Raw genomic sequence first — 27,106 nt, forward strand, 5'->3', positions numbered from 1 at the left:
CAAGTCGCTGAATCTTGCATCTTAACAACTTACAACTAACAAGTAACAAGGCGTCCTGTAGTCACAAAGAACTATGGCAAACATAGCAGCAGCTCAACTTAGCAAACAACGTAGTATAATAAACAACTTGTAACTAAAACCAAAACATGGTCCGAGGAAGCGTATTTTAAATACGCGAAAGCGCTTACCGTTTATAATAAAAGTTCTTGATGCTTTTCATTTGATTAGACGGTTTTTTCGTGGTGAGTCCGAAGTTTTGATTTATCTATCATTAGTGTGTTCATATATTCGTCTACAAAATACTCTCTCCGTTTTTCTTATATAAAATGAACATGATGTAGAACACAAAGCAATGTAAACAACTCTCCTTGTGCCACAATTACACCCATTTGCTAACTTAAGACATCTTTTTGGTTTACCAACACTTCAGATGCCTCCATTATAAATGGACATTGATTGCATGAATTACACTTAGCCATCCCACTCTTTTTATGTGATATAAATGACAAAACTGGAACCTCAAAATGCGGTTTAAGATTGCGGACCATTTTAAACACTACCATTGGTTTTCCACCCAGTAAATTCCACAGCTGTCTGTCTGATTTAAATATTTCCCAAAATTTGGACACACCACCTGAAAACTGGAGGGATGGTATTTCATCACCAAACTCCTAGTTCTATTTTCACTCTTGGGCAAAACTACCAAATCCATGGCCTTACCCAAAATCGGACTAAAATGGGTACCTCTATGTAAACAGACCTCACACCTTATTGACACAAAATCAGGTGGATATCCTCTATAACATAACATTTTAGCTAATAAATCACATTCAAATTTAAACATATCATTTGACACCATTCTAGATAGCCAGACAAACTGACCCTTAACCAGGGATTTCTTCTGAAACATAGGGTGGATTACTATCAAAATAGAGGTAGGTATTAGAAAATGTTGGCTTCCTGTAAATGTTAGACTGGAATAAACCCCCTTCATTGTATACACAAACATCCAAAAATTCCACCTTAATCCTTGAAGTAATATGTGTAGATCTCAAAAAGGAGGTAGGTTGATATACTCAATAAAATCCAATAACCTACTATCACCTGCCTTCAAAATCAAACATATATCGTCTAAAAAATGAGAATTGTACAGCCAACATTCCTTGAATTCAGAGCAGAACAAAGTATTCTGTTCCCCACCACCACATGATAAAATTAGCAAATATAGGGGGCACACCGCTCCCATCGCCACACCACATCTCTGCCTATAATATTCATTATCAAAGCATAGGTAATTGTGCCTCGGCACAACTTCCATAAGTTCAACGAAAAAATCAACTTCTGTCTCTCCAAACTTATTCAAAAATCTGAGACCATTCCTGAACCAATCCAAGCCAACATCAAAAGGTATGCAGCCATAAAGATATATATAGATATATATATATATATATATATATATATATATATATATATACTAATGTCTTTTGGCTTTTCCCGGTTAGGGGTCGCCACAGCGGATCTCTGGTCCACTAATGATTGGCAGTGGATTTTTACAGTGTCGAGTTGTCAGCTCAACGCCCAACCTTCACACCCATTCACGCACGCACCTACCTGCATGTCTTTAACGTCACTCGACAGCATATATATATATATATATATATATATATATATATATATATATATATATATATATATATATAGATATATATAGATTCACTTCACGTCGCCATAAAGACATTTGACCACATTTCATTTCACCGAGACCAAATCGCTGAAAGCTCACATGACCGAAAACTCATTTGACCAAATCCCATTTCATCAAAAACAGTAGTGGCAGTGTATATGCCCTTTCCCCCACTGTAGTGCAACCCTGGAGTTAATATATATAGTTAGCGGGGGTGTGGGGAGCGTAACCCCCACCTAGTTTGGTTTTATATTGTCCAGTTTCTGTCAAGACGGTAAGTAATTTTTAACCAAATTAGGAGGGGGGCTACGCCCCACACACCCCCTAACTATATATACCAACTCCACTGTCTCACTCTTGTGGGGAAAAGGGCATATACACTGCCACTATTATTTTCGGTGAAATGGGATTTGGTCACATTAACTTTCGGTCATTTGAGCGTTCCGTGATTTGGTCTCGGTGAAACGAAATTTGATCAAATGACTTTTCGTCAAAGTGAAGTGAATCCATATATAAACAAACATTACCCTGCACATTATATACCTATAGTTGTAGGTATAGCCCTATTTTCAGGCTTATTCATCCCTTCACATAATTTTCTGAACCTTGCTCATAACATGTGATTTTTGAAGCTGTCTAGTACGGAGAAAACCACAACTCACAGTCAACATACTAGTGGCACCAGTAATTTAAAGAAAGAGGACACGCATCTCCTTTTTTCAGAAACAAAAATAAATTACCTTGATTGGTAAAATTTTTCAACAAAGTTCATTAAAGTCCACAAATTATACACTGTCCCTTTGATAATGTAGTTATGTTTTTCCATCATTTTTCTCTCACACACTTTTATAATCAGGTGTTTCTGGGTAGTATCCCACATTTTTACTGGAAGCAGGAAGACATGAGTGCTGCTTGGTATACAAAAGTTACACATATGTTATGCTAACTGGATGTCCAGATTTCTGGTTGAACATTTCTAATTATCAAGGGCCTTTATACCCATTTTCAATGCTTGCAGGTTGAGAGATACGATACACACACACACACACACACAAACACACACACACACACATACATAAAAGTATTAAGCAAGTCTTTATATTACAGAAAGTTAGACCTTGGAAAAACAGAACACTACCAGTGGGTTATACCATAAGAAAGAGACAAAAGAAAATGTAATGAAACATTTGGAAAAGAAAGAACAAAGAAGTGAGATGATAAAAGGAGATGAGATAATAAAATGAGAAAAAGCTAGACACATTTTCAGGTTACTGAACTCACATCAACCTGCATTTATAATTCCAATGTTAGATAGAGTTCAAGGAAGATATATAGAGGCTGGACTGTAAAATGGTAGACTTTATAACAGAGGTTAGAGCAGAAATGGCAGACCAGAAAAGAGTAATAAGTAGAACATGCAAGTTGATATTAGATTTGGGAAAACAATACAGTATAAAGGTAAAAAGAGCATGTAGAAAATGAAATGTATTACAGATCAGTAGACGGAATATGTCTTAATCCAAGATATCTAATTAAATTGAGAAAAAGTAGAATTTTTGCATGAAATTATTTGCACAAATTTCTATATCCCTACAAGACTTGAAAAATATTTCCAAAGGAAACAGCCATTACCAATAGGTTCTTAGGAATATATATTTCAGAAATGTACATAACTGATTCAGTACAAAATGACCTGAATATGCTAAATCTTACACTTGGAAGCAAAATTAACCTCAGTAAAGATGTTTTTTTTTTTTTTTAGTTTTTGTTAAACAACATGTACTAAAGAGGTTAAAGTGTCACTATTTTGTGTTGACAGTAGTAAAAAATATGCAACTAGAAAATGGAAAACTAAAGAAAAACAATAAGAGAGGTGGAAATTATCAAAGAATAAAAATGTGGAACTGAGCACTACTCGAGTTCAGAAACAAAACTCTAAGGAAATGGACTGCATGGGACTATGCAATGGAAATTGAGCTTGAAGAGGGCAATGACATGAAACAAAGTGCCTAAGATGTATATCAATTTAAGACAGCAAATGGCAATACAAGGTGAGAAGTCATTCAATCCAGTTAAGATTTGTAAATTAGTGTAAATTAGTGAAAATAAAACAATGTGGTCACTAATTCCTGATTTCAAATTATGTTGCAAGTAGTCAATATGTGTGTTTGCTCCTTAAACAAAAATGGACAGTGTTAAATCCAACTTGAGATTAAGACTAGATAGACTGCAGAGTATGATATTTGATTTACATGCTCAACAACAGCAAGTTACTGAAACATGAATGTAAACACTGATTGACATGAGGCTAGTTTATCAGTACTATACAAATATTTAACTATAAAATGGTTGCATCAGTAAACAGTGTTGGAATACAAGCACTAAGCATGGAGATTATCACAGTTTCAGTTTTACATACTGTGGAAACTATTTACATTACACAATTTAAAAAACTAAAAAGTTATACATATAGGTGTTTTTAAGTGTCTTAATACATATTGATAGCAGCCATACGTAAAGCATCTGGAGATTAAAGGTAACAGCAGGTAATATGAAAACTCATGCTAGAAACCACAAACAAGGTCTTAACATCCTCATTCAGCCTAGGCTCAGGGAAGGAGGAGAGCTCTCCCACTCTGATTCACAAGAGAGGACTGGAATTTGAACAGGTTATAGGAACAGCCTAGTGCTCTTAAACCCCAATGTGGTACAGGAGTAAAGTTTCTCACCAACCCTGCCCAGTGCTTTAAACTCCTTGTACAGTAACACAATAGAAAAGTTCTGTGGTCATTGGGTCCCCTGCTGGGCTAAACAGATCAAGTAGAATTCTACCGGAGGGTGCCTGGTCAAAGACTTGCTTCACTCTGTCAGGGGATTTACAGTGTGAGCGCCTACCTGTAGGCTACAAGGGGTAGAGTCTAAGGCATTTTCCATTCTACGAAAATGGTATTCTTCATTGGGAGATGACTCACGCTTCCCCCTCCACTTTTTTCTTCAGATGCACATTAAGGTATTTCTGAAAGAAAGGAAAAGGGGCCATAAGCAGTCCTTAGAGAGCATCATCAGCTTCAAAGTTTCAGTAAGGTAATAAACTGACACTATCATTTTCTCATGCATTATGGCTCACACATTCTCAGACTCCTCGTGGGGTACCAACTGAAAGAAGGTCTCTTGCCTCCCAGGTTCAAGGGACACATCTGTGTACTGGCTTGCACAGGGACAAGCCTGCGATTGGTAAACCTTCAGAAGTCACCAGCCAACAGCTGCACGAAGACAACAGAAACAGGTACTGGGTCTGGTGCTGGCATTAGACCATGTTCCTAAGGGGTTGTTACTGCACCTACAAATCCAATCACAGTGCAGAGAGGCAAAATAAAAAACAGTAGCGACGACCCTCCTGCATATGTTCAGTTCATGAATGCATTTCAGAAAATCTTAGGGATATATGAGTTAAGTCCAAAAAAGCCCTTTGGCATAACATTTTGAAAGAGCATACGTCAGACAGTGCTTTGTTAAAGTTAAAGTTTTTTGTATGGTAGAATTGTAAAAAATATTTTTATGTTAATATTTCTGATGTTTTATCACTAAAGGAAGCCTAGTTTATATTTAATAATAATAATTTTTATAGGAATCTCAACAATTAACTACTCATTAAGTATTTATATTATATATATATATATATATATATATATATATATATATATATATATATATATATAAACGGCTATTAATTGTAAAGGAGGGTAGCTTTTTTCTGACTGGTAGCACTTAATTGCATTCAGAATTTAAAAAGACTGTTTCACTGAATGTTAGAACCAGTGGAAGGTATGCTGCAGATGTTTTTCATTTTATTGTTTTTTGGATAAAACTCTAATTTTAAGCTCCATTTAGACAAACTGATGTAAGCAAATTTTGATTATTTCAGAACATGGTCACTTTAAGGTAAGAAAGCAGTGTGAGTAAAGGTTTACTTATTTAACTGGTTAGCTATTAGGGTCTATATGACGCTATCGAATGGGCTAAATAGTGAATGCTATTTAGTCGATCCGATACTGTTGAAATGGCAAAATAGCAAAGTCACGGAATATCAAATTTTTTCCCAAGTAAAACATTTGGTGGGCCGTCTTCGGGACTTTGCCATTTCCTCCACTATGGTATGATCTCAGAGTTGGTATATTTAAGTAAGGGGGTGTGGGGGGCACAGCCCCCCACATGGGGGGGGTGAAGCCCCCAACTTAAATTTGTGTTTTAAGTTTTTTTTTTGTTTGTTTGTTTTTTTACAGAGCAACAAAATTTTTCCCTGGGAAAAAATTCACTGTTCCGTTTGTTCGATATTTTGTTGTTTTGATATCGGTACAATGTAAATAGCGTTCGCTATTTACATCGTATGATAATATGATACAGACGCCGCTATTTGAAGTGAAGAATTATCAATAATGAGGTGATATGGTACGACAACAACTTTTCAAAACTTATGGATATTTAAAAGAAGCAGATAAAGGGTACATATGGGAAAAACACCTAAATAAGATTGACACTTTTCAAATCAGAGTTATCTAGCCTTCAATTTTGCACAGAAAAGATATGAGTTATATATGGTGATATGAAAATGCTGAAAACAGGCTACAATATATCTTATAATGCAAGTTTTCCCAGACAACAGTAATGCACCAATGGAATAAGAGGGAAGATGTTACAGAATTTGGTTAATGCACTAGCAAATATATTAAAATTTGGAATGAAATGGAAAAATTGAAAGCTTTATTATATGTGCAAATATCTTTTCTTCTGGTTTGTGTTTTATCTATGACTTGAATAATAATTTAGTAAACTGGAAGAGTGTTAACAGTGCAACAGTTTACGATAAACGCTAAAAGGTACAAAACCAAGCAAATGGAACAGGTGAAAAATAAATAAATATACAACTGGGGAAGCACCATCAGTCAAGAAAAGAAATTAACTTTATGCTATAATGTTTAATAATATTACAGCAGCGAAGTAGTGCTAAAGCTCAACAGAATTAATGGGAGTCATATATCCCATAGAAGAAACGATGTTACTAAGCCTCCCCTATTTGCTAACAGTCCCCACATAAGAGTATTACCTCTAATTCTGGAAGATGTGTATAAAAAAAAAAAGAGCGAGAGACAAGAAGTTTGAAGGCAGACTACCGGATGCAGTTTAATGACACAGACATTACATCACAAGACCTTTGAAGACAAACCATGAAATCTGTGCACTTGTACTCTTAAAAAGGAGTAATACAATAAAGCAGGCAAATCTTCTTCTTTCGGCTCTTCCCAATTAGGGGTCACCACAGTGGACAACCTGTCCGCTCATGATTAAAACCCCCTAAAAAGAGTAAAGAAATCAATGGAAGTGGGATCTCTTTCAAACAATGAAACAGCCCCTGCTCCAACTAATGCTGTGAGAGAGTGTCACCCTGCAACACAACATTTAATAAACAGACATACAACTGGAGGGCCTACAGGAAGCAAGAATGAACGGCCATTTGTCAGTTCAGTTGCTTTCAAAGATGACATGGGTCTCCCCCTGGCAGAAGCATCATCCAACACAGACAAGCACCTACATGAAAGCAACATGGGGCAGAAACATTACTCACATCATGTAAGTAGAGTGGTAGGATTCAATTAAGTGTAATCGAGCACTGCATGTTCCACATCCTCTGCACTAGCTAGGAGGATAATGAATTATATAAAAAACCCTGATTCACCTTTATAGATAATAGCCATGAACCTTTCCCTAAAAGTAAAAAAATATAGCAAGATAAAACTTCACGAAACAGCACAGATCTCCAGAGATGATGTAGTGTGCTAAAGGGGTGATCCAGCTGTGGTAGGGAAGAGCACAGAAGCAGAATGAAGGAATGTGGAGTATCAGAGCAAGCATCATCATCATCAAAACAGCAAAAGACTTGTGAAAGTAAATAGTAAAGTTTGTGGCATGGGTGTACTTGAAGACAAAACTATTTCCACACCAAGGAACAGGCTGCTAATAGTGATGGGACACAGGGGACACAGCAATAAACAGGTCACGCTTCAAGCATGCAAGGGAAAGAGGACAGGCTCACAAGGTCAGCTGAAATTAGCAACAGATTAAACCAGTAACGGCAGACTGGAGAGAGGAGAACATGTCCTGCTTACAAATCTTTAGTCACTGTCGTAATCATCTTTTCTCGTTTGTACATGGAGGTTGGGATGCCACATCAACATTAGTCAATGGGATCAAATCACTTAGAGATGGTGTTTACTTTGCTGAGCGGCCAACTCTGATGCAGCAGTATGCTGTAGAGGCAAAAAGTGGTGCATGTAGACTTCAAAAGAAGAGTAATACAAAAAAAAAAAAATACATTTACTTACGAAGCCCAAAACCACAATGTGAATTAATAGACATGTTTTTTTCCCCAAGTTCAAATTGCATTCACCAAAGTTCTGCTGTCTGATCACAGGTCATATTGCAATTATATAAAGCATTTGCTGTATATGTTGTCATACCATAGAAACCCACAGCCCAAAAAAGACACAATGAGAACACCTTAACGTACCAAAAGACTGTCATTCTTTCGTAGAACAGAAAAAGAAAATGCAGGGCATGAGCAGTAGTGGCAGGAGGAAAAACAGCTGTACACTCTGCCTGAGCTTCCAATCACCTATAAAGGAAAATACACTTATCAAATAATACACTATTTTTTGTATTTTCATGTCACCCATGGACAGTTTTAATATCTACAGAATCAGTTACTATGACACTAACAAAAGATATGCAATTTACTTTATTTACCATTTTCAGTGATGTGACAATGCATTTACCTCCAACAAAATAGCCACAGAAATTGTAACAGAAATCAGTAAACTAAAATACTGAATGATGCTGTGCATTATACTTAGCAACATACGTGGGAACATACAAATACATTTTTTTGCCCATCCTGACCTCTGGTAACCATGATGTCCCAAATGTCCAACTTACCTTTGTTTCCCAACAGGATGGGCCTGAACAACATCTGTGTGGCTAGGGGTCATCTTTCACTTCAACTTCCCATTCTATACAGATGTGCACAATACCTCATCCTTTATCCACTCTCCCAGGGAATTTCAGAAGCAATGCTGCACATTCATCATACTCCAGTGATGGCAGCAATACACCAGGAATTGGGAAATCACTTTCTTATCAACAGAGATGAGATGGCCACAAACACTGTTTAGCCCCTCTCCTTATTCTGTCCTCTGCAATTCATCCACTACTTGAATCTAGTTTCCAGTGCCAACAGGTCAGCATATATCAGTAATTTGTGCATGACAGTAGGATCCTATTAAAATTTTGATGCCTGAAATTACAAAACTGAAAATTTCAGAATTCCTCCAGAGATGGACTTGTGCTGGCTTCAACCACATGCTTTACATGCAAATTTACTACCTCCACAGTTGTTAAACCTCAAGAGGAGGAAGGACAAATCACAAACGTAACATGTTGGATCTTTACATTTTGGTTGCTGAAGGTATGAAAGGCAGCACTAAAGAAGCTGAACAATTAATGCAACGTGGCACAATCAGAAATACTGCAGCACTTAAAAATACATAGAAGCTTCAAATTAGCTGTGCAAAAGCAGTTACTTTTTATAATGCTAACACAAACCACATTTTGTGAAACTGGTGATTTTAAGAAATGTTATATTTAAGTTAACATCAGCAGATCAAGGCCACAGGGAGTTGCCACAGGGAGTTGTGTCTTTCGGCTTTTCCCGGTTAGGGGTCGCCACAGCGGAACTCCGGTCCGCTAATGATTGGCAGTAGATTTTTACGTGCCGAGTTGTCGGCCCTGACGCACAATCTTCAACGAAGGTATGCCCATTCACGCATGTCTCCACACAGAAGACGCTCTAGCTGAGAATTGAACAGGAAAATGTCTTACTGTGAGGTGAAAACGCTACTGCAGCACCACCACCACAGTTATCAGGGCCACAGGGAGTAACATATTAAAATCTGGCAGGATACTGACACAGGTCACGAGATTCACTTGGTGCTATACAGTGATGGAAATTTCCAGCCACCTTTGTACTAGGTAGTTTATTTGCTGTCTGGATGTAGAAAAAAGTGAATAGCATAAATAGCAGATATGGAGTACATGGAACACCACAATTATGTTCTGAAATAAAGTACATAGATAAACTGGTCAAACATGTCCTTACCATGAGATCTAATTTTATCGGTGCATAGGAGTCTTTAACAACATCTCTGAATGGTAACTGTAAGTCATGTGATGCTGCCAGTCCATCTGCAGCAAAATATGACGGTGTCAAGACCTCAGTGCGAGTGCTTTCTGATTTGGTTATCCATGGCCGAAACTCAGGACCTTCTTAAAATAGCCCAGGTATTCAAGGCTTTTATGAAATCTAAGGAGACAAGTCAGACACAAATGCCTCTCAAAGCTTCTCCCATTAATAGGAGGAGGGATGTTTCCTTTCAGGAGGAACCTGACTCATGAATCTGAGGATGAGGAAGAATTGTCTTATTCTGAACACCTCCCCCACAATCCTAACCTGATTCTGACTCAAATGACACTCGCTTCTGCTTTTCACCCATAAGATTCACCCTTTGGGGATACCTTGCATAAGACAGAGGCAACCTTTAACTGAGAAAGCAAACAATTCTCTCAGGCTCAAACCCATTACAGGCAACTTCTAAGCAAGCCATTTCCCAGACCACTAGTTATTCCTCTGGTTCATGCAGAACTAGAGGATGTCTTTGAAGACATCTCTCTGCACCATGTCTCTGCCACCAGCTCCAAGGAAACCAAATTGTTTCTATACGGTGCTTGATACCCCAGCTCTTTCTATTTGTGCAGTCCGATGTGCTATGTTATAAGATGCTCGCAGTCCAGTCAGTCAGTTCATTTTCTCCAAAGGTCTTACTACCTGCTTTCAGGCAAGTGCCTCGTTGGGGAAAATTTTATTCTGATTAAAAGTTTAAAAAATGACTGCTTGAAGTTTAGAAAACATATCTCACAAAGACTTTCATTCTTTTTGTCTGTTTCATTTGGGGACTCAACAAGACATTTCTAGTGGTCAGGATTGTGCTAGACTTTGAGCCAAGACCCTCAAGTATATAGGGCTGAAGTCCTCACAGTCCACATTGAGTCTTAGACCCAGTTCATTCCACTTCTCATTCTTTGGCCACTGCCTTGTCCAAGAAATGCAAAGCCAAAAAGTTAAAAGGAAGAGAGGTAAGACAGCGATCATTCAGAGTCCACATTCATGCTGCTCAATGACTCATGTGAGGTGATTATGCAGCCCTCCTCAGCGATCATTCAGAGTCCACATTCATGCTGCTCAATGACTCATGTGAGGTGATTATGCAGCCCTCCTCCTGCAATGGCTTCCATGATTGAGCCTGTTAACCTGAATCCTCGGGAGGCCATCATGGCAGCAGGCCAGTCAATTTTAGTTTCTTCATCAATGTTGGTAGAGTCTGAGGTTGTGCTGCATGCTTCAGCTTCCAACATCAGAGCATTGGTTACTGAGAAAGACTGTTTATCACTTTGGTTGTTGTGCATGAAGAAACATTAGGAATCCAGACTGAGGTTGCTGTTGCCTAACCAAGTACCATGGACTCCCCCTTTCTAAACAGACCCCTAAACCTAACAGACCAGTCAGCTTGGTTCTCTCTATCAATCTGCAATAACTATTTTAAGCTGCAAATACAACACTGTGTCAGAATAAAGCTTGGCTGTAACGGTTTTCACATAGTTTGAAAGCAGAGAGAGTTTTAAGTTCTTCTCCGACATTTGCTGCCTACATGTTCAGTGAGAATAGTGAACAGAAAAAATGTGTGAAGTTTGTATTCATACTTTTGAATACTTAGCATGAAGCTTTATTTTCAAAATAAAAAGTTCCAAAATGTAAAATGCATTTGCCCTTTTTTTTTTAATACTTTTCCTGGCAGGAAACCAGATATGTTGGCAGTGGTAATAGTATAGTGCCCACAGCATTATACATTTTATGGCAGTCAATACGAGTGGGGTGGGATGCACTACAGCAGCAAGTTGGGCTGCATTACTGTGGCTATTTTACCACTTTTGGCAGTCACGCAAGATGTGATTGCCAGAAGAGGCTACCTATTTGTGTGATTTGGAGACAGGCTAAGTGAAAAGACAGTTACATGAATACGTCATGAACAATTATTTATATGTTTTTGTGGAGAAAAGGAGCCATTATCTGCCAAACAGAAACACAGCTATTATTTTTATGCAATTTCTTCCTAATGAAAATTAGTATACCATCTCAGAAAGGGTGCATTCCTACCAGGACAGTATGTGTGTGTTTTATGTATTCAAGTATTTTATTAGAAGTTCCTGAATTTTATATTGTGAACTACCCGTCTTATATACAACTAGCATATCCAACATTTCAGGGGGGTTTTGGGTAGGTTCACAGCTGGTTACTAGACATGTTTTCCAGGTGACTATTGAGGAACCTAGCCAAATTTCAATTTCCCCAGAGTACTCTCTGATTAAGTGACCTGCACAAGGTGACAAAGTTAATAAAGGAAGGATGAGTGAATCAAACCTGTACCACAGACAGCAGCTCATTAACTTAATGCTTTGCATTAACTGCCATTGTTGTCATAGTGACACCATACTTGATTTCTACCTGCAGGCTATCTGACCTCTATATAACAGGTGGAGTAAATGTAATGTCTACAATGTGTGTGCTAAGTTCTCTTATCAGAATTAAAATTCCTCTACATTTTACCAGAAAAAATATACACTTTTTCACTTGTAATATGTCATGGCTGCAATGTAATACCTTTAAGAGGCTAAAGCTGTGGAGTGAAATTCAGAGAAAAGTGTTATACGTGAAAGCTCTTAGGGTAGAATAATGGTCTAATGTGCACTTTGTAACTCAGTACCATGTTACTACTTTTTTTCATTTCTCCTGAACACAGACGTTATTCACTGGAGCAAATCACAATATAAGATAAAGTTGTGTATACATCTTATAGTTAGAATTGCCAACTAAGTACATTTGGTAACTGAAGGTCATGATGTATTACTCTGAGAAATTTGCTATACTACTACTTACTATTATGGCCCATTAGTGCTAGATATTGTATAGCCATTGGGATGCACTAGTTTTGCCATTCATGTGACAAAATACTTTTAATTTTGCATTTTGTTTTCAAACTGACACACTCCATATGCATCAGAATTACATTACTGGTGTGCCCTTATGAAATGAGAGCCAAAACAATACTCTTTCCTTAGAAATAGTATTTACTGTCATTTTAATATTGCTATACCAAAATATGCATATTGTACATGCTCTGAAAGTCTGTTGTCAAGCTTCCCTGTAAGCTAGCGGGCTGAGAAAAATGACTGGAAAATAGTCCTTTCTCACTAAAACCCATTCCATCCAGCTACACCAAAAAACTTTTTATCAAACAAACCAGGTTCCCCTTTAGCTGACAACTTGCTGGCTCTCTTCCTAAAAGCTGCTGCTGACTCCACAGTATAGCCTTTCTCCATCCTCATAAACTGCTCAATTAGTGAGTCCACCGTTCCTGCCCTCTGGAAAAAGTTCCACACTATACCTATCCACAAAGGTGGAAATTCTGTTGAGCTCTCTAATTATCGACCTATTGCCATACTCTTTCCCCTCTCTAAGATTCTTGAGCAGTGTGTTTATAAATAAAGCTCCTCCTCTCCAAACTCTCTCAACTTAACCTCTCCATAGCAACCATCTCCTGGTTCAATAGCTACCTCACAGACAGAATGCAATCTGTAAAATGGCTTTCCGTTCTTTATCCTTTTCTCCCCATCAAAATGGGCATCCCTCAAGGCTCTAATTTAGGCCCCCTCCCTTTTAACATTTTTACTAACCAACTTCACACATCCTGTCCTCAGTCTTCCCTCATATAGTATGCAGATGACTCTGCCATCATTTCTATAGCTGACAGTCCCACTGACTTACTAACCCTGACCCAAACATCTTTCAACCTCACTGAAACATGGCTTACTAGCAACCAACTCATACTAAACCCTAAAAAGACAAAACAACTTCTCTTCCTCCCCCAATTTTAAATCCTCATTCTCCATCTCTTTCCTCAACAACACTACAATCAGCTGAATCACACACTAAACTGCTTGGAGAAATAGTGGACAATCAGTTAAAATTTGACCTTCATGTACTTAACTGCATCAAAAAACCCCACCAAAATCTTGGTTTGCTCTATAGAAACAAAAGGCTCCTCATACCAACTCCAGGATCTCACTAGCCCAAGCTTACCTTCTCCCATAAACTCTTTTACAGCTTTCAAAAGTTAACAAACTTACAGGTCTTCACTACTTTCTAAACTTGAAACCACCTACAACAAAGTTCCTAGATTTACAGCCAATCTGCCCTCAAGATCACACCACTGTCACTCTCTCTAGACACTCAGCTGGCTTGAGTTTCCTAACCAACTCTTATTTATCCAACTTCTCGTTATCCATACTATTTTGAATAAGCCATCCTTTTGCCCTAGCATTTCCTCACTTGTTTCCCTCTATAAGCCCCTGCGATCCCATAGAAGTTCTGATCAATGTCTCTTACAAATTCACAAACCTAAATCTACTAGACAATCTCTACAGCTACTTCCCTGCTCTTGCATGGCACAAACTCCCCATGAACCTTAGAAACATTTCCTACATCCGCAAATTCAAAAAAACTCTCAAAAGGTACCTAAACAGCACATAGGTTTGCCTCTGTAATCATCCCACATGAACCCAGCTCTTTCTCTATCCTCTATATTCCTCCCCTCCCTACTACCTTAACTCACGTAACTGCTCTGTATTGTACAATTACCCTCTGAAAATAACCCAATGTGTTATGTAAATTAATTCAAATGTTTTATGGTATATTTCTTTGCTATGTTTTTTCAAGAATGTTATAATGCCTCTTACTATATTGTACTGTGGAGCTTTATCTACATTTGCTTAACTGTTTTATTGTAAATTCTTCACTGTATTCATCTTCAATTTTTGTAAATTTTCTTGTTTATTTGCACTGTGGAGCTTTTCCCCTCGTGCCTTCACTGAAAAAAGGCTTTTGCTCAGATGGACTATCTCGGTTAGCAAATGTCAAATAAATAAATACAAATGAAAGTGGGATTGAATGTACATATTTTACTTATTCTGATAAGTATACTCCTATCTGACATTATGTTGTGCATTTTCCCCACAAGCTAGTAGGCAGTGGACAACGAAATGAAGGCTGGATTAAACAGGCATATTTTACATGTTCTGAGAGGTTTGCCCAGATTTCAAATTCTGTTGTCCATTTTCCCTACAAACTAGTAGGCTGAGGCAAATGAAATGAAAGTGGGATTATCTAGGGAACCTGTCCTGAAATCTTCCTAGGAATATCTTATAGAGAGATATTGTCATTTGAAGTCAAGGTAGAATATAAGCCAGAATGGCATTTGTAAATTTGGAGTGCGATGTTTACAAAACATTCAGCTGAAAAGAATCAGCTTATCAAGACATAAAAGTATAAGGTACAAAAACATATGTGATGCATAATGTTTGTAACAAGGAACAAGTTAATATGGTTTGTTTGTTGCTTATGTCTAAAGTGATAATTCAATAAAGGTGTTAAAAAACAAATATATAATACTGGTGTGATTTTAGACTTAGAACTAGTAGGTGCTTCTGTAGATCCTCTAAACAAGCAATTAAAGGGTTAATGTCACAGAGCATGAAATAATCCAAATTGTTAATTCTTTTAATATTTCATGGGAGTGGAGAAGAAAGAATTATATGCTAAAAGACAAATTTGAAGCATACTGTGGCCAAAGGAAAATTTACTATACAGAAGGTGCTTATTACTACTAGAAATCAGGAGGCCCAAGACTCGGAGTTTATTAATGAAAGTGATTATTTAATCAGAGTTAGAATTGTGTATGGAATGGAATCAGAAATAATCTTGCAATTCAGAGACTGTTAAGGAATGCAGATCTGAAACTGGAAAAGGTCAAATGCGTGTGCAGAGTGAGTGAACTGTTATTCAGCTCAAAAGCACAACTGAACTGACAGAACTTCATATAAACCCAAAGATGTGAGTGAGAAATAGTATGAATTTTAAAAACGGTAAAATAAAATAAATCAAAAAGTTCTGGAAACCACACAGCTGACAAGATGGCACCCAGTAACACATGCAATGTATGGCATAGTTTAAGATATGTGGAAGAGTGCTGCAAAGAATTTAGTAGAGTCTGCTGGCTTTCTGCGATTCATGGTCACTTTGCAAGAGTCTACAAAAAGATACATGAAGTGTTATAGCAAAATATAAATGTCTTTGTGACGTGTCCTCTCTGTGCCAGTAATCAAGGAGCCTGAATCCTCACCACTGACACTAGAGGGGCGTTCACTTGGAACAAAAATAGATACACACAGTATTTCCAGATGCAGCTGTATGCATCAAGCACAATTTCCCTTAACAGCACACACAGATCAGACTCAGACCAGGGTCTGGGTTTCTCTCTCTGTCACCCTCCAAGTCCCCAGTAAGACTCCCCACTGGCACATCTATACAGCCGAGTCCTCAGCCAAGTGTCCAAGCCAAGTCCTCCACCACTCTGTCTCTGTAAACCCAGTTCTTGGAGATTTGATTTGCACACACACACACACACACACACACACACACACACACACACACACACACACACACCTGGGAAAGGCTGGCACAGATTTACTAACTATGCCCCCTTCTGCCCAGTCTATAAGGTAGTTACACTGCCACAAGACACTCCAAAGCCAGCTACTCTAAGGCTCTTACAAGGGTACCCAATTCATAGGTTCATAGGTTCCTAGATTAGTACTAAGCTAACTGCCCTGTTCCTAGATTAGTACTAAGCTAACTGCCCTTGCGAGCCATTTTAAGCCTAGCCAGTTATCCCTTGTGAGACTCAAACCCTGCACCTTGTGTTTGCAAGGCAAACACCTTAACCATTAGGCCACCCTCCCAAATTAATATTAATACAAATTAAAATGTTTGACCAGTACAGTAAGGCTTTCAAGAGTGGCCACAGTCTCCAAATAGTTATAATTACTCTCAAAGTTTAAAATATTCTCTAAAGGACCAGCCACAATGAAAAGTTTAAACATGTTTAATAAATCAATAAAAGAAAATGAAAATACTAAATATCTATTTACAATAAACACCAGAGTTTCAATCACAGGAAATATTACAACAACAAAGATGAACAGATTCACACAGATACAAACAGTACTTAATCTCTCTATATTCTCCTGACTGATCTAAAGAATTACGATTACATGGTTCATTTACTAGAGCAAGGCAAGATGAAGTAGATGAGAGGGTCCTTCTTTGTCAGGTTCCAAAAACAGACTATCATGAGACTTCAGTCTCATCTAGTATTAAAATATCATTTTTATCATAGATTACAGAATGACATACATCTGGTCATCTAATTTCTGGTTCCCATTCTGCCCCCATTGCTAGAAACTGAACCAGAATTTAGCACATATGTGTTACCATACACACAGACAGAGCTTTGTTGAGATGCGTTATAGCATCTGGAAACTATAAAACCATAAAACTCTTCCACTCTTCCTAAAGGAGCCAATAAACAATTCTCTGATACATACATTTAGTCTCTGGCTGCAATCAGAACTGCATGATACAATCTTTATGGTCTACCAGGTAATTTTAACATCAAGATATTTTCAAAGTTAGTTGAACTGAGAGTAACCTCTTCTCTTCCAGCATCCTTTGTTAAAACATATACATTTACTCAGTTACAATATAGTCAGGACCCGCTGTTGGTACATTTTTTTACACAAGCACCTTTACAAATACATTTTTCAATAAAAGCATCTGCGCAAATCAGTTTGATATACAAATGTTACACAATTCTTTACAAAATTCCAGCTAGCTGTGCTGCCATATGTTACACATCCACTGGCCTGCTTCTCCTGGAATAGCTGGCAGTACTTCACATTGTCAGTCTTAGAAACAAACGGGCAAAATAATGCAGAAATATGTACCACCACCAAGCTATTTGCAGAAAATGAGTACTTTCAGATCACTAAATGCTAACCGCAAACTTCAAATCCACCTGCTTATATCAGGTTTATTTCTTGACAGAGACAGAACCTTTGGGTCAAGTTTTACTAAACTGTGTATCGAAATTTAAGTGGTAAAAGTTGTTTATTTTTGAGGGAGTAATGCTTGTGAAGAGCTTCATATAACACAAAAAAAATCTATATTGTATAGATGCAGAATAATTGATTTACAGCAAACAAAAAGGCAGCAACAGCAGCCCTATAACACATCACAGCAGTACATTTGATGGTGCTTAGGAGGAGAACAGTCAAATATTCATATATACAAGAACAATATCCATAAAGATATTCTACTTGAGTAGCAATTCAGCTTGTGTGTTACAGAAACAGTCAGATAATAATTCTGATGCATTAAAGAATGCACACATTGATAATAATGCTGACTGGTCAGTCAGAAGCAACAATGCTACACGATACCCGACAACTGCTTCCAATCAGTTTCATACTCCAACCATACACCACAACCAACATAACACAGATCAACTCCCAAAGTCCACAAAAATGTGACACTACTCATAAGCATCAGACTGCACATAAAATTGCTTCTACTTACTCTTACACAACAAATATTAGACTACAACACATGTATACATGCTACCACAAGCCATAAATCCTCCATTTAAAAGTTAGTTTTATTCTTACAGCTTCAGAATCTCCCCCCCCCCCCCGAAAAAAAATACTTCATTACCCAGATCACTGCTTCTCTATAGGTGGTCCAAAATTCTGAGAAAGAATTCTCACACAAATAAAAGACACCTCATCTTTCCCAAAATTTAGGGATAAACTAATGGCCCATCGCCTCTCATCATACAAATGTTCTCTCTCCACCAACTATAACATTTAATTTGAGTTTCATGACTCTTTCTTTCACCAGTCAGTAACACTGTTACTGTCCACTTATGGAACACTCTATTGCACCAGTCTACACTTCTTACTCTCCGTCTTGCTCAACATAACATCTTTTTTTCCAAGTATTCAAAAACTGTTAACCTTCACTCCTCTCAACTATCATAGCATTCCCACTTATGCAACACATAGCTGTAAACTATTAGACACCTCATTTTCTACACAAGATGTTTTGATCAATTTTAAATAACAGACAGAGATGCCCAGAAAAGAAGGGGATTTCCATACCATAAAGTGTCCCTAGCTGATGATGGACAGAGCCCAAGTGTCCTGAGTGATCCTTAACCAACTAGGAAGGGACAGGGAAAGACTAAGGGAGAGGGGAACCTGACCCAAGGTAAGGAGAAGCAGTCAGTCAGATAGAACTTAGTTTGCCTTGAAAATGGAAGCTTCAAAGTAGGCACATGCCTAGAACCCTTATCTTTAGGAGGAGGGCGAGGCTGCCCACGTCACGTACAACAGCAGATTTGGATGGATAATTCCTCTGGAACTTAGGGCTAGGAGACAAAATGTTTCAATTCCTGCAAGGCTTTGCCGTCATCCTGGAAGGAATTAAAAGTTCAGCAGCAGCAGAACCAAAAAAGTTCTTATTATCAAGGGGAGCATTCAGCAATTTGACCTTAAAATATCAGGCAAGGGCTGGAAACGAAGCCAACAACAACATCTCAAAACAGAACCCTTAAATCTAGGGTTCAGGTCATCACTGCTCTCTCAAATGCAAAAAATACAGCCTCCATGGGACCTGATAACATTCCAGGCTGCATCTTACATGAACTCAGGCAGGAACTTGCAGCACCATTAGGCACCCTATTCAACCAAAGCCTGAGTACCGGCTTTGTCCCAGCTGAGTGAAGGACAGCCACTGACATCCCTTTATACAAAGGTGGAGCATCCACTGATCCAGGAAATTATAGACTCATCAGCCTGCATGGCCATGGAACGGATCATCATGGACCTTATTAACAAGGACATTGGTAATCTCCAAACACTCGATCCTACACAGTTTGGCTTCATCAAGGGGAGGTCATGTCTGTTAAATTTGGTCGACTTTTTTGAGACAGTCACCAAAGCCATGGATGAGGGGAATACCGTACACACTGCCTACCTTGACCTGGCCAACGTCTTCAACAATATTCCCCACTCGGGCATAATAGTCAAACTCTCTCAACTAGGCATCAATTCGTATGATACCAGATGGGTAGCTAACTGGATCACTGATAGAACCCACCTAGTCAAAACACCTCAAAGCAGTAGACCTGTATTGAGTGGCATACCCCAGGGTTCGGTCTTGGGGCCTCTGTTATTAGGGATATATTTTTCTGAGTTGCAGGCCAAAACCAGTGGGTTATGGCTGACCAAGTCTGCAGATAACTGCAAGCTGGAAGCTGTCATCAATTCCCCTAGTGACGTGGACATCCTCCAAGAGGGTCTCACCCAAACAAATGACTGGTGCCAGAAACATGGCCTCAAGCTGAATACAAAACAAGCATCATCATCATCACCCCCTTTGGGGAGAGTGATGTCCCCACAAATTATCACATTAATAACAATGTTCAAAGCACGCAGTCAGTCGTGAGGGATTTGGGCACACAGATTGATAGCAAGCTGACTTTTGATCACCATATTGCTTCCACTGTATGGAAAGCTTTCTACATGGTCCACCTCATAAGTAAGAGTATCTCTCATTCAGGGACAAGGAGTTCATAACATCCCTGTATTCTTCCCTTACAAGGCCCATTATTGAGTACAATGCCCCATTCAGCATGTACATCGCTAAGCACATGCAGCAGCTAGAGAGACCACAGAGGTTCCTCACCAGAAGAATCCAGGGCTTAAAAAATCCACCATACACAGACAGGACTAAAAGCCTTATCCTTCTACTCTGTTTCATACAGACTCCTCAGAGGTGACCTCTGTCTGGCATACAAGGCAATCTTGGACCCCGCCTTGATGGGACTGATGCATATCCCCAAGTCAAGCTCCACTCGGGTAACCCACATGCGCGGCTTCAACCAGGTCTGTGACATCAACAGGACTTGTTGGCAGGACAGATTTGTGTCTCAGAGACTCCCCCATCTATAGAACAGACTCCCTTCTCCACATCAAGCAGAGTACCTCTTTTACCCCTTTTTAAGCGCAACCTGGATAACTGGATGGAAAATAGAAAATACATCCTGGGATTCCACCCGTGTCCCTGCTGGGCAGGGGCATCAGGTGCTGATTTGTCTATGCATGGGCTAAACTCTTGCCTAGGCTTATAACAGCCTCAGGGCCAACAGCCTAGTAACTTCCTATGATCCAAACCCAGCAGCCCTGGAGGAAGCATCAGCTTCAACCGCATCATAACTACATTTAAAAAGAGTGGTGAGCCATTTGAGAGGTAGAACCCACAGAAAGGGCCGAGACCCTCCCTTTTCAATCATTGAGTGCAGAGATTGCCTGAGAAGCTTGAGAAAGAAGCTCTAGAACGTACTTGGTCATGAGTCTGGTAATGAATAGCCTGAAAAGCCTAGGTGGCAGCAGCATATACTTTTTTTGCCTAAATGTTCCATAGCCCTACTGTCCTTGTCTGAAGGAAGTAGCTTAATAGACAGCAAGTTTAGGTTTGTCTGGAGAGAGAGAGAGACACTACAGAAGGACCATCAGAAGGGCATTTGTATAAAAACTTTCAAACATCAGGCACCTTGTAAAATCTATCAGGTTTTATAGGGGAAGAAAGGTTGAGGGTCAGGGCAGTCCCATTTGAAATATTCCATCATACGAGGGGGATCTGGACTAATAGAATCCTCTTCCTCAAATGCATAATTCCAAGGGAGAAGGGATTTGAGAGGAATAAGCAAAAGACTCTTTAGAGGATTCCTGCTCTCTGGGCATCCTAAGGGGAGTAGAAGACCAGAAGGAGCAGGCACAGGAACCCTTTGAGGAGGCTTTAAGGCCATTAAACAACCCCTGGATAAAATCTTGCCATTTACACCAGAGATCTTTAGCAGCAGTGGAAATAAGTTTAGTTTTCTATTTTTTTATTCTGGGGAACATTCACCCTAAATTCCCTAAGCAGTTTAGACTCTTGCCTACATTCAACCAACATAGAGGGAATCTCCTCCCGAACAAGGATTTTCCATATTCCTCTTGGTCCATCAGAAATAATCAGCCGAGGTTCCCACTCAACATCCAGAGCGGACATTAACACAGCCTCACATCAAGTGTGAGAAGTCAGGTCCATGGCAGAGGAATACAATGCAACAACCAGGTGATCCTCTGGGATTTCACCAGCCTTGAGACAGAAGTCCGGGGGAGGCGGGGAGAGCAGCCGAATCAGACCTGAGTTTTTGGGCCTTTTTCCTGGTAAGCAGTTGACCTTCAGGATGGGAAGATTCCACCACAGCACCAAGCACCAACTATTTGAGATGTTGGTTCTCCAGGCATATTGATAAAGAGGGAAGACGACTATGTAGGGGCTAAGGAACAAATGCCTGTCAGACAGAACACCGAATATGGTCGTGAGAAGCACCCAAAGAGAAGAGACGCTGCTCGTGATGATCTTTATGGGGAATCTGCCTCCCACTCTGACATTTCCCCTTTCTGAATGACATGAAAACTCTCAAAAAAATAAAAGTACAAATGCATAAGAAAAATCCCAACATGGCCCTTATCTGAAACACAGTTCAATAAGCAGCACAGAAGGAGAAGCATTCTGATGTTCAATAATGGCATTCAGACTGGTGGAAAAGAAGTTCTGACGTTTGTATGTCACCTTTATGCCCTATGCCTTGAGTGGGAAGCATACATGTGACGTACGTCTATAAAATCCTAAGGCTTTGTTATAATGGCCAGACTTTGGGATGTATTTGGCAGTGAATCCTATTTGCAAAGAATACTGCAACAGTGATGTAGAAGGACATCATTTGAGAGAGGCTTACAAGTACTTTTGGTTAGCTGGCAGTTACCAGACTGTAATGGAAAGCTGCAAAAACTCAAACCTTATGCAAGACGGCACGGCAGCTTTGAGTGGTGTCACATCAGAAAGGCTAGATGATACCAAATCACTTCACCCTTGAATAGGAGCACATCTTCTATACCAAGATGAACCATTGGTGCTTAAAGGCTTACTCTTAAAGGGAGATGTTATGCTTAGCAGAATTCATGAATCATATCTGGTTGTGGGCAAATGCTAAGAGAGGTCATGATATTTCATACTGGCCTACACTGACACAGTGAACTGAAAATTATATAAAACTGAAGTATGTCACTTATCTAAGAATCAAAACTAGAAATACAAGCTTATACCTTACAAAGTTCAGCCTTTACTCTGGATGAAATTAGGGAACAAACTTGTTTCAGCATATAAACTGGCATTTTCTGCTATACATGGACTACTGTTCCCTAAAGTTGTGAAACTAAGACATATATGGCAAATTATAGTGCAATCACAGTCAATAAGTTTATTTCTCTGAAAAACATACCAGAGAAAGACGTCAAGAGTTCTGCATTTTTGAGAAACAATAGAAAGTTATGATCCATGTTGTCTCAAGCCACAAATACTCTTAAAACCAGAACCAAGTGGAGCATTTGGTAAATATACTGAAAAATCAGATTATGCAAGTATTCTAAATTCATTTGAATGTTACTTCTGCATGTTGGAGTATTGAAATACTCTGTTACAGTTCACAGACTTGCTACAATATAGATTCTAATGGACAAAAACATTAAGAATTGCTATTTTAGACCATTAACAGAAATCACAGACAAGGAACATCACATCAGTGCTTCCGTGTCTCCTAATGGGTAAACTTTTAAGCTCGATACTACCATTTCATTCTCAACGTCATTTCCCACCAGCAAACAATCTGCAACAGAAAAGATGGTCTAAGATATTCATAAAAATAGCTTGCAGTTACATAAATGTCATCTGTATACAAGTATTCACCATTCACTGCTTCAGTTCATAGACAAGGATTGCACTATTGAGGAGTGCATATGTAAGACAGACAGCTTCTATGAAACAAATGTAGGTGAGAATACACAAGGCTGAACTGTATGTGCATCACTCCTGAATGAGGGAGAGCATTGTGGAAGATAACACAACATAGCATGGCAATAAACAGGTAATTAATTAGATATGGCATACACAAGTAGTTACTCTAAGTATCCGTTTCCAGATGCACTGTGCTCTGCTGTCATACCAAAGTGTTATTCACAGTCAGATTTTACTCAGTAGTCATAAAAGTGGAGTTAGCCTCATCACCATTTTATGGAAATGAGGGGGATCTGGTGTTGTGAGAGCTCCTGCTGGTAAGTGCTTGGCTGTTTCACTGTGTAGAGGTGAAGGTGTGGTTATGGCTTCACTAACTGCACCACAGAGAGCTCTGCTGCCAGCAGGATTTTGCTGCAATACATTTTTTTTAATTAGAACTGATGTGCTGCTCAACTTTGGTAGATGAGCAACACATCAGCAGGGAAGAAGGATCAATATGGTCAGAAACAGTACAGCACCAGTAGGTATGCCACATATGTCCTATAAGTTATCCTACTGGGAACAGCCAATACACAGCTAATGCAGTGTTTTTGAATTATGTATTATCCTGGGAGAGTTTGGGGTCATGTGCACAGAGCACTATGGCTACACAATGGGATAAGACTGCATTACATGGTATTACACTGTTTGCCATTTTTCACCACTCACACTGAATTTTGGTATGTTGCTCTATGCATAGCAGCCCTACTCCAAAATGTACAACATTTAATGAACAGTCCTCAAAAGAAGTCTTTATCTGCCTTTATTTACCAGGAGAGTCTGACTGGTTTGGAAAACCCTTTTCATTGGTGCCCCAGAGGGAAAAGAAACAGCTGCAAAAGAATACTTGCTATATAGTATAGACTGCAAAAAAATCAACCAATTAATCTGTCTGTCTTTCTTGACCATGAAAGTCCAACTAAGCAAAATACATTTTCAGCAAAGGCCTGGGAAGAAAGACTCCAAAAGATACATTTAAGATACTCTTGACTCAGTAATTTTTTTTATAAATAACATTACATAGATGGTTCTTAAGACAAACAGGTAATTTTTGTTCTGTAATGACACTAGGTACTTTTTCTAAGATTACATTACATAGGATATTAAATTTCAAGTATAAACCATTTAGTATACAAACAGCTCAAGTTACATATATGTGACAAGCCGAGATTAAATACGACTTAAGACATGCATAAGGAAGGTTACATTATAGATGCTGGGAATAAACTTGAGATAGAGAGTAAGAAACACCAGTAAGGTGGATCACAATGAAAGCTAGAAGTGTGAGAAGGGGACATTGTACAGATGAGGAGTCACCGATGGTGGGGGTACGAGTACTAAGGTACATATTGACAAAGAACCTGATTATAAGAGAGTGGTGGAGAGTACTTGAAGGGGATGGATAAGGTTGAATGGTGAGAAAGAAATTGAAAAGTAAAGTGGGATTAAGATAGGAAGATAGCCGAGAAGGACTAGTAAGGAGATAGAGAGAAGATGACAAAGGAAAACAGTTTACCCAGGTAAGGAAGAAGCATGTGGACAAAAGTATGGTTTAGGTGTTTTAGTAACAGCCTGATGGTTCATAGTCTGTTTTTAGGTTTAATGGAATGGTACTCCAGAGTTTAGACACATAATGGAAGTATAGTGAGTCACCTACTTAGATATTACATTTTGTAGTGACTACTAAGAGTTTATTGGTTACGCGAAGGTCTCTACCTACAGAATAGTGCTGCAGGGTATCTTTTAGTTGTAGACATATTTCTAGTGCATGTATAAGACTGCTTGCAGTAATAAGTTCCGAGTATGTTAAACAGCTGGGTAGCTCAAACCTGTTTAGTTGGTTTAGGTCTCTACAATAATGAGTCCTAAGTGTAAAGCTGGCAGCAAATTTGACTATTTTATTGTGAGAGGCGAAGAGAGGCATTTAGCTTTAAGTGTAGTATTTAAGTTTATAAAAATAAATGAAGCCCATAGTAGGAAAGGAAGAAGGTAGGTTGCTGCTAGTGGTGGTCTTGCATTATTTGTCAGACAGCGTTTGGTTCTACAAAGTAACAACAATTTCTGGTTTGTTTGTTTAATGACTTGCAACATGTGTTGGTCAAAATTGAGGTTACTGTCAACTAGGATGCCCAGACATTTTGTTTGGGTTATGATTTCAATCTGTGTTGTTGGATGAGGTTATTTCAAAAGACAGTTTCATTTTGGCATGGTTTATGAGTGAACAGCATGATTTATTGTTTAACTATTTAAAAGCAGATTTGCATCTTTTAGCCACGTTTTCATAGCACTGAAAGAATTTTGGGTGATATCCTGAAGTTATAGTAGGGATGGGGCTGCAGAATTAAGGGATGAGTAATCTGCAAACTCAATTAAGGGATGAGTAATCTGCAAACTCAACTATGCTAGACGAGTGGCTGGCAGTATGTAGTTTTATACAAATGTAGAATATGCATGCAAAATATACACTAAAGTTGCAACACATTTACATATAAAATACTTAGACAAAATAAAATGGTATATAATGTTTGTTCCTAAAGTCAGGAACATAATACATAAAAGGTGATAAAGTAGCAATTGTAGGAGACAAAAATCAGCAAGTGACATAAATGACAGTACAGCATTTACATTCTGGAAGCATTCATTAAAATATAACACATTCTAGTATAGAAATCTGATGCCAAAATAACAGGCTCTATAGAAAAACAGGGATCACTTACAAAGGCCATTCAAGTCAGACAACAATGGAATGCTAGACAAAAACACTGCAAAGAAGCCCTGATTAAAAAAAAAAATATCAGTGTACAGTGTATAATCTATCGTTAGTCATAAAAAGAATTAGATGCCTTTGTAGTGATTACTTGGTAAAGAATGAATTATTTGCTGTCAATACCTTGAGATTCTAGGGCAAAATGTAGACTAATCTGAACAGTCCTCAGCATTTACTTAGCTCTAAAATCATTAGTACTAACAAATGATCATAAAATGACAAGCGATTCAAAAGTCAGTATGCCAGTGGAATTTATTCTTGTAAGTAATCCTGTTATTATTAACTGAGCCCAAAGCCAGCAAGATACACAGACTGTACAAGTACAAAGAAAATCCATCTTGAATATTAGTTCAGTGTTAACTGTGCATCACATTCTGTGCAGGATGCTATACATTCTCTGTATACATTGAATCTGATTCAATTTTATTTCAAAAGGGATTTCATACACAGTATATATGAAGTTATAATAGTATATTTCTTTAAAAGATCTAAGCCTAGAGGGAGATATGTGCCATGTGATGCTGTAAGGCATTATGTAGTACTTTGTGAAGGTGTCAAGACCTCTAAGTTAATGCCTCTTGATTTTTTTTTT

General features: G+C 38.5%; 1 protein-coding gene across 10 annotated transcripts in view; it reads right to left on the reverse strand.

Annotated features, from left to right (window-relative positions):
* The window catches only part of ZSWIM7 (zinc finger SWIM-type containing 7), a 301,544-nt gene that overhangs the window by 20,253 nt on the left and 254,185 nt on the right, over positions 1-27,106 (reverse strand). For 9 of the 10 annotated variants that reach the window (XM_044054513.1, XM_044054520.1, XM_044054512.1 and 6 more), the window contains one exon: positions 8,250-8,354. In XM_044054513.1, the coding sequence (XP_043910448.1) occupies positions 8,250-8,354 (105 nt within the window). Of the gene's footprint in view, positions 1-4,579; positions 4,701-8,249; positions 8,355-27,106 lie in introns of all 10 variants that reach the window. The other variant, XR_006362586.1, reaches the window with a different exon arrangement.

This window comes from Protopterus annectens, chromosome 13.part0 (genome assembly GCF_019279795.1).
Source record: "Protopterus annectens isolate FY-2018-M chromosome 13.part0, PAN1.0, whole genome shotgun sequence".
NCBI classification, from domain to species: Eukaryota; Metazoa; Chordata; order Ceratodontiformes; family Protopteridae; genus Protopterus; species Protopterus annectens.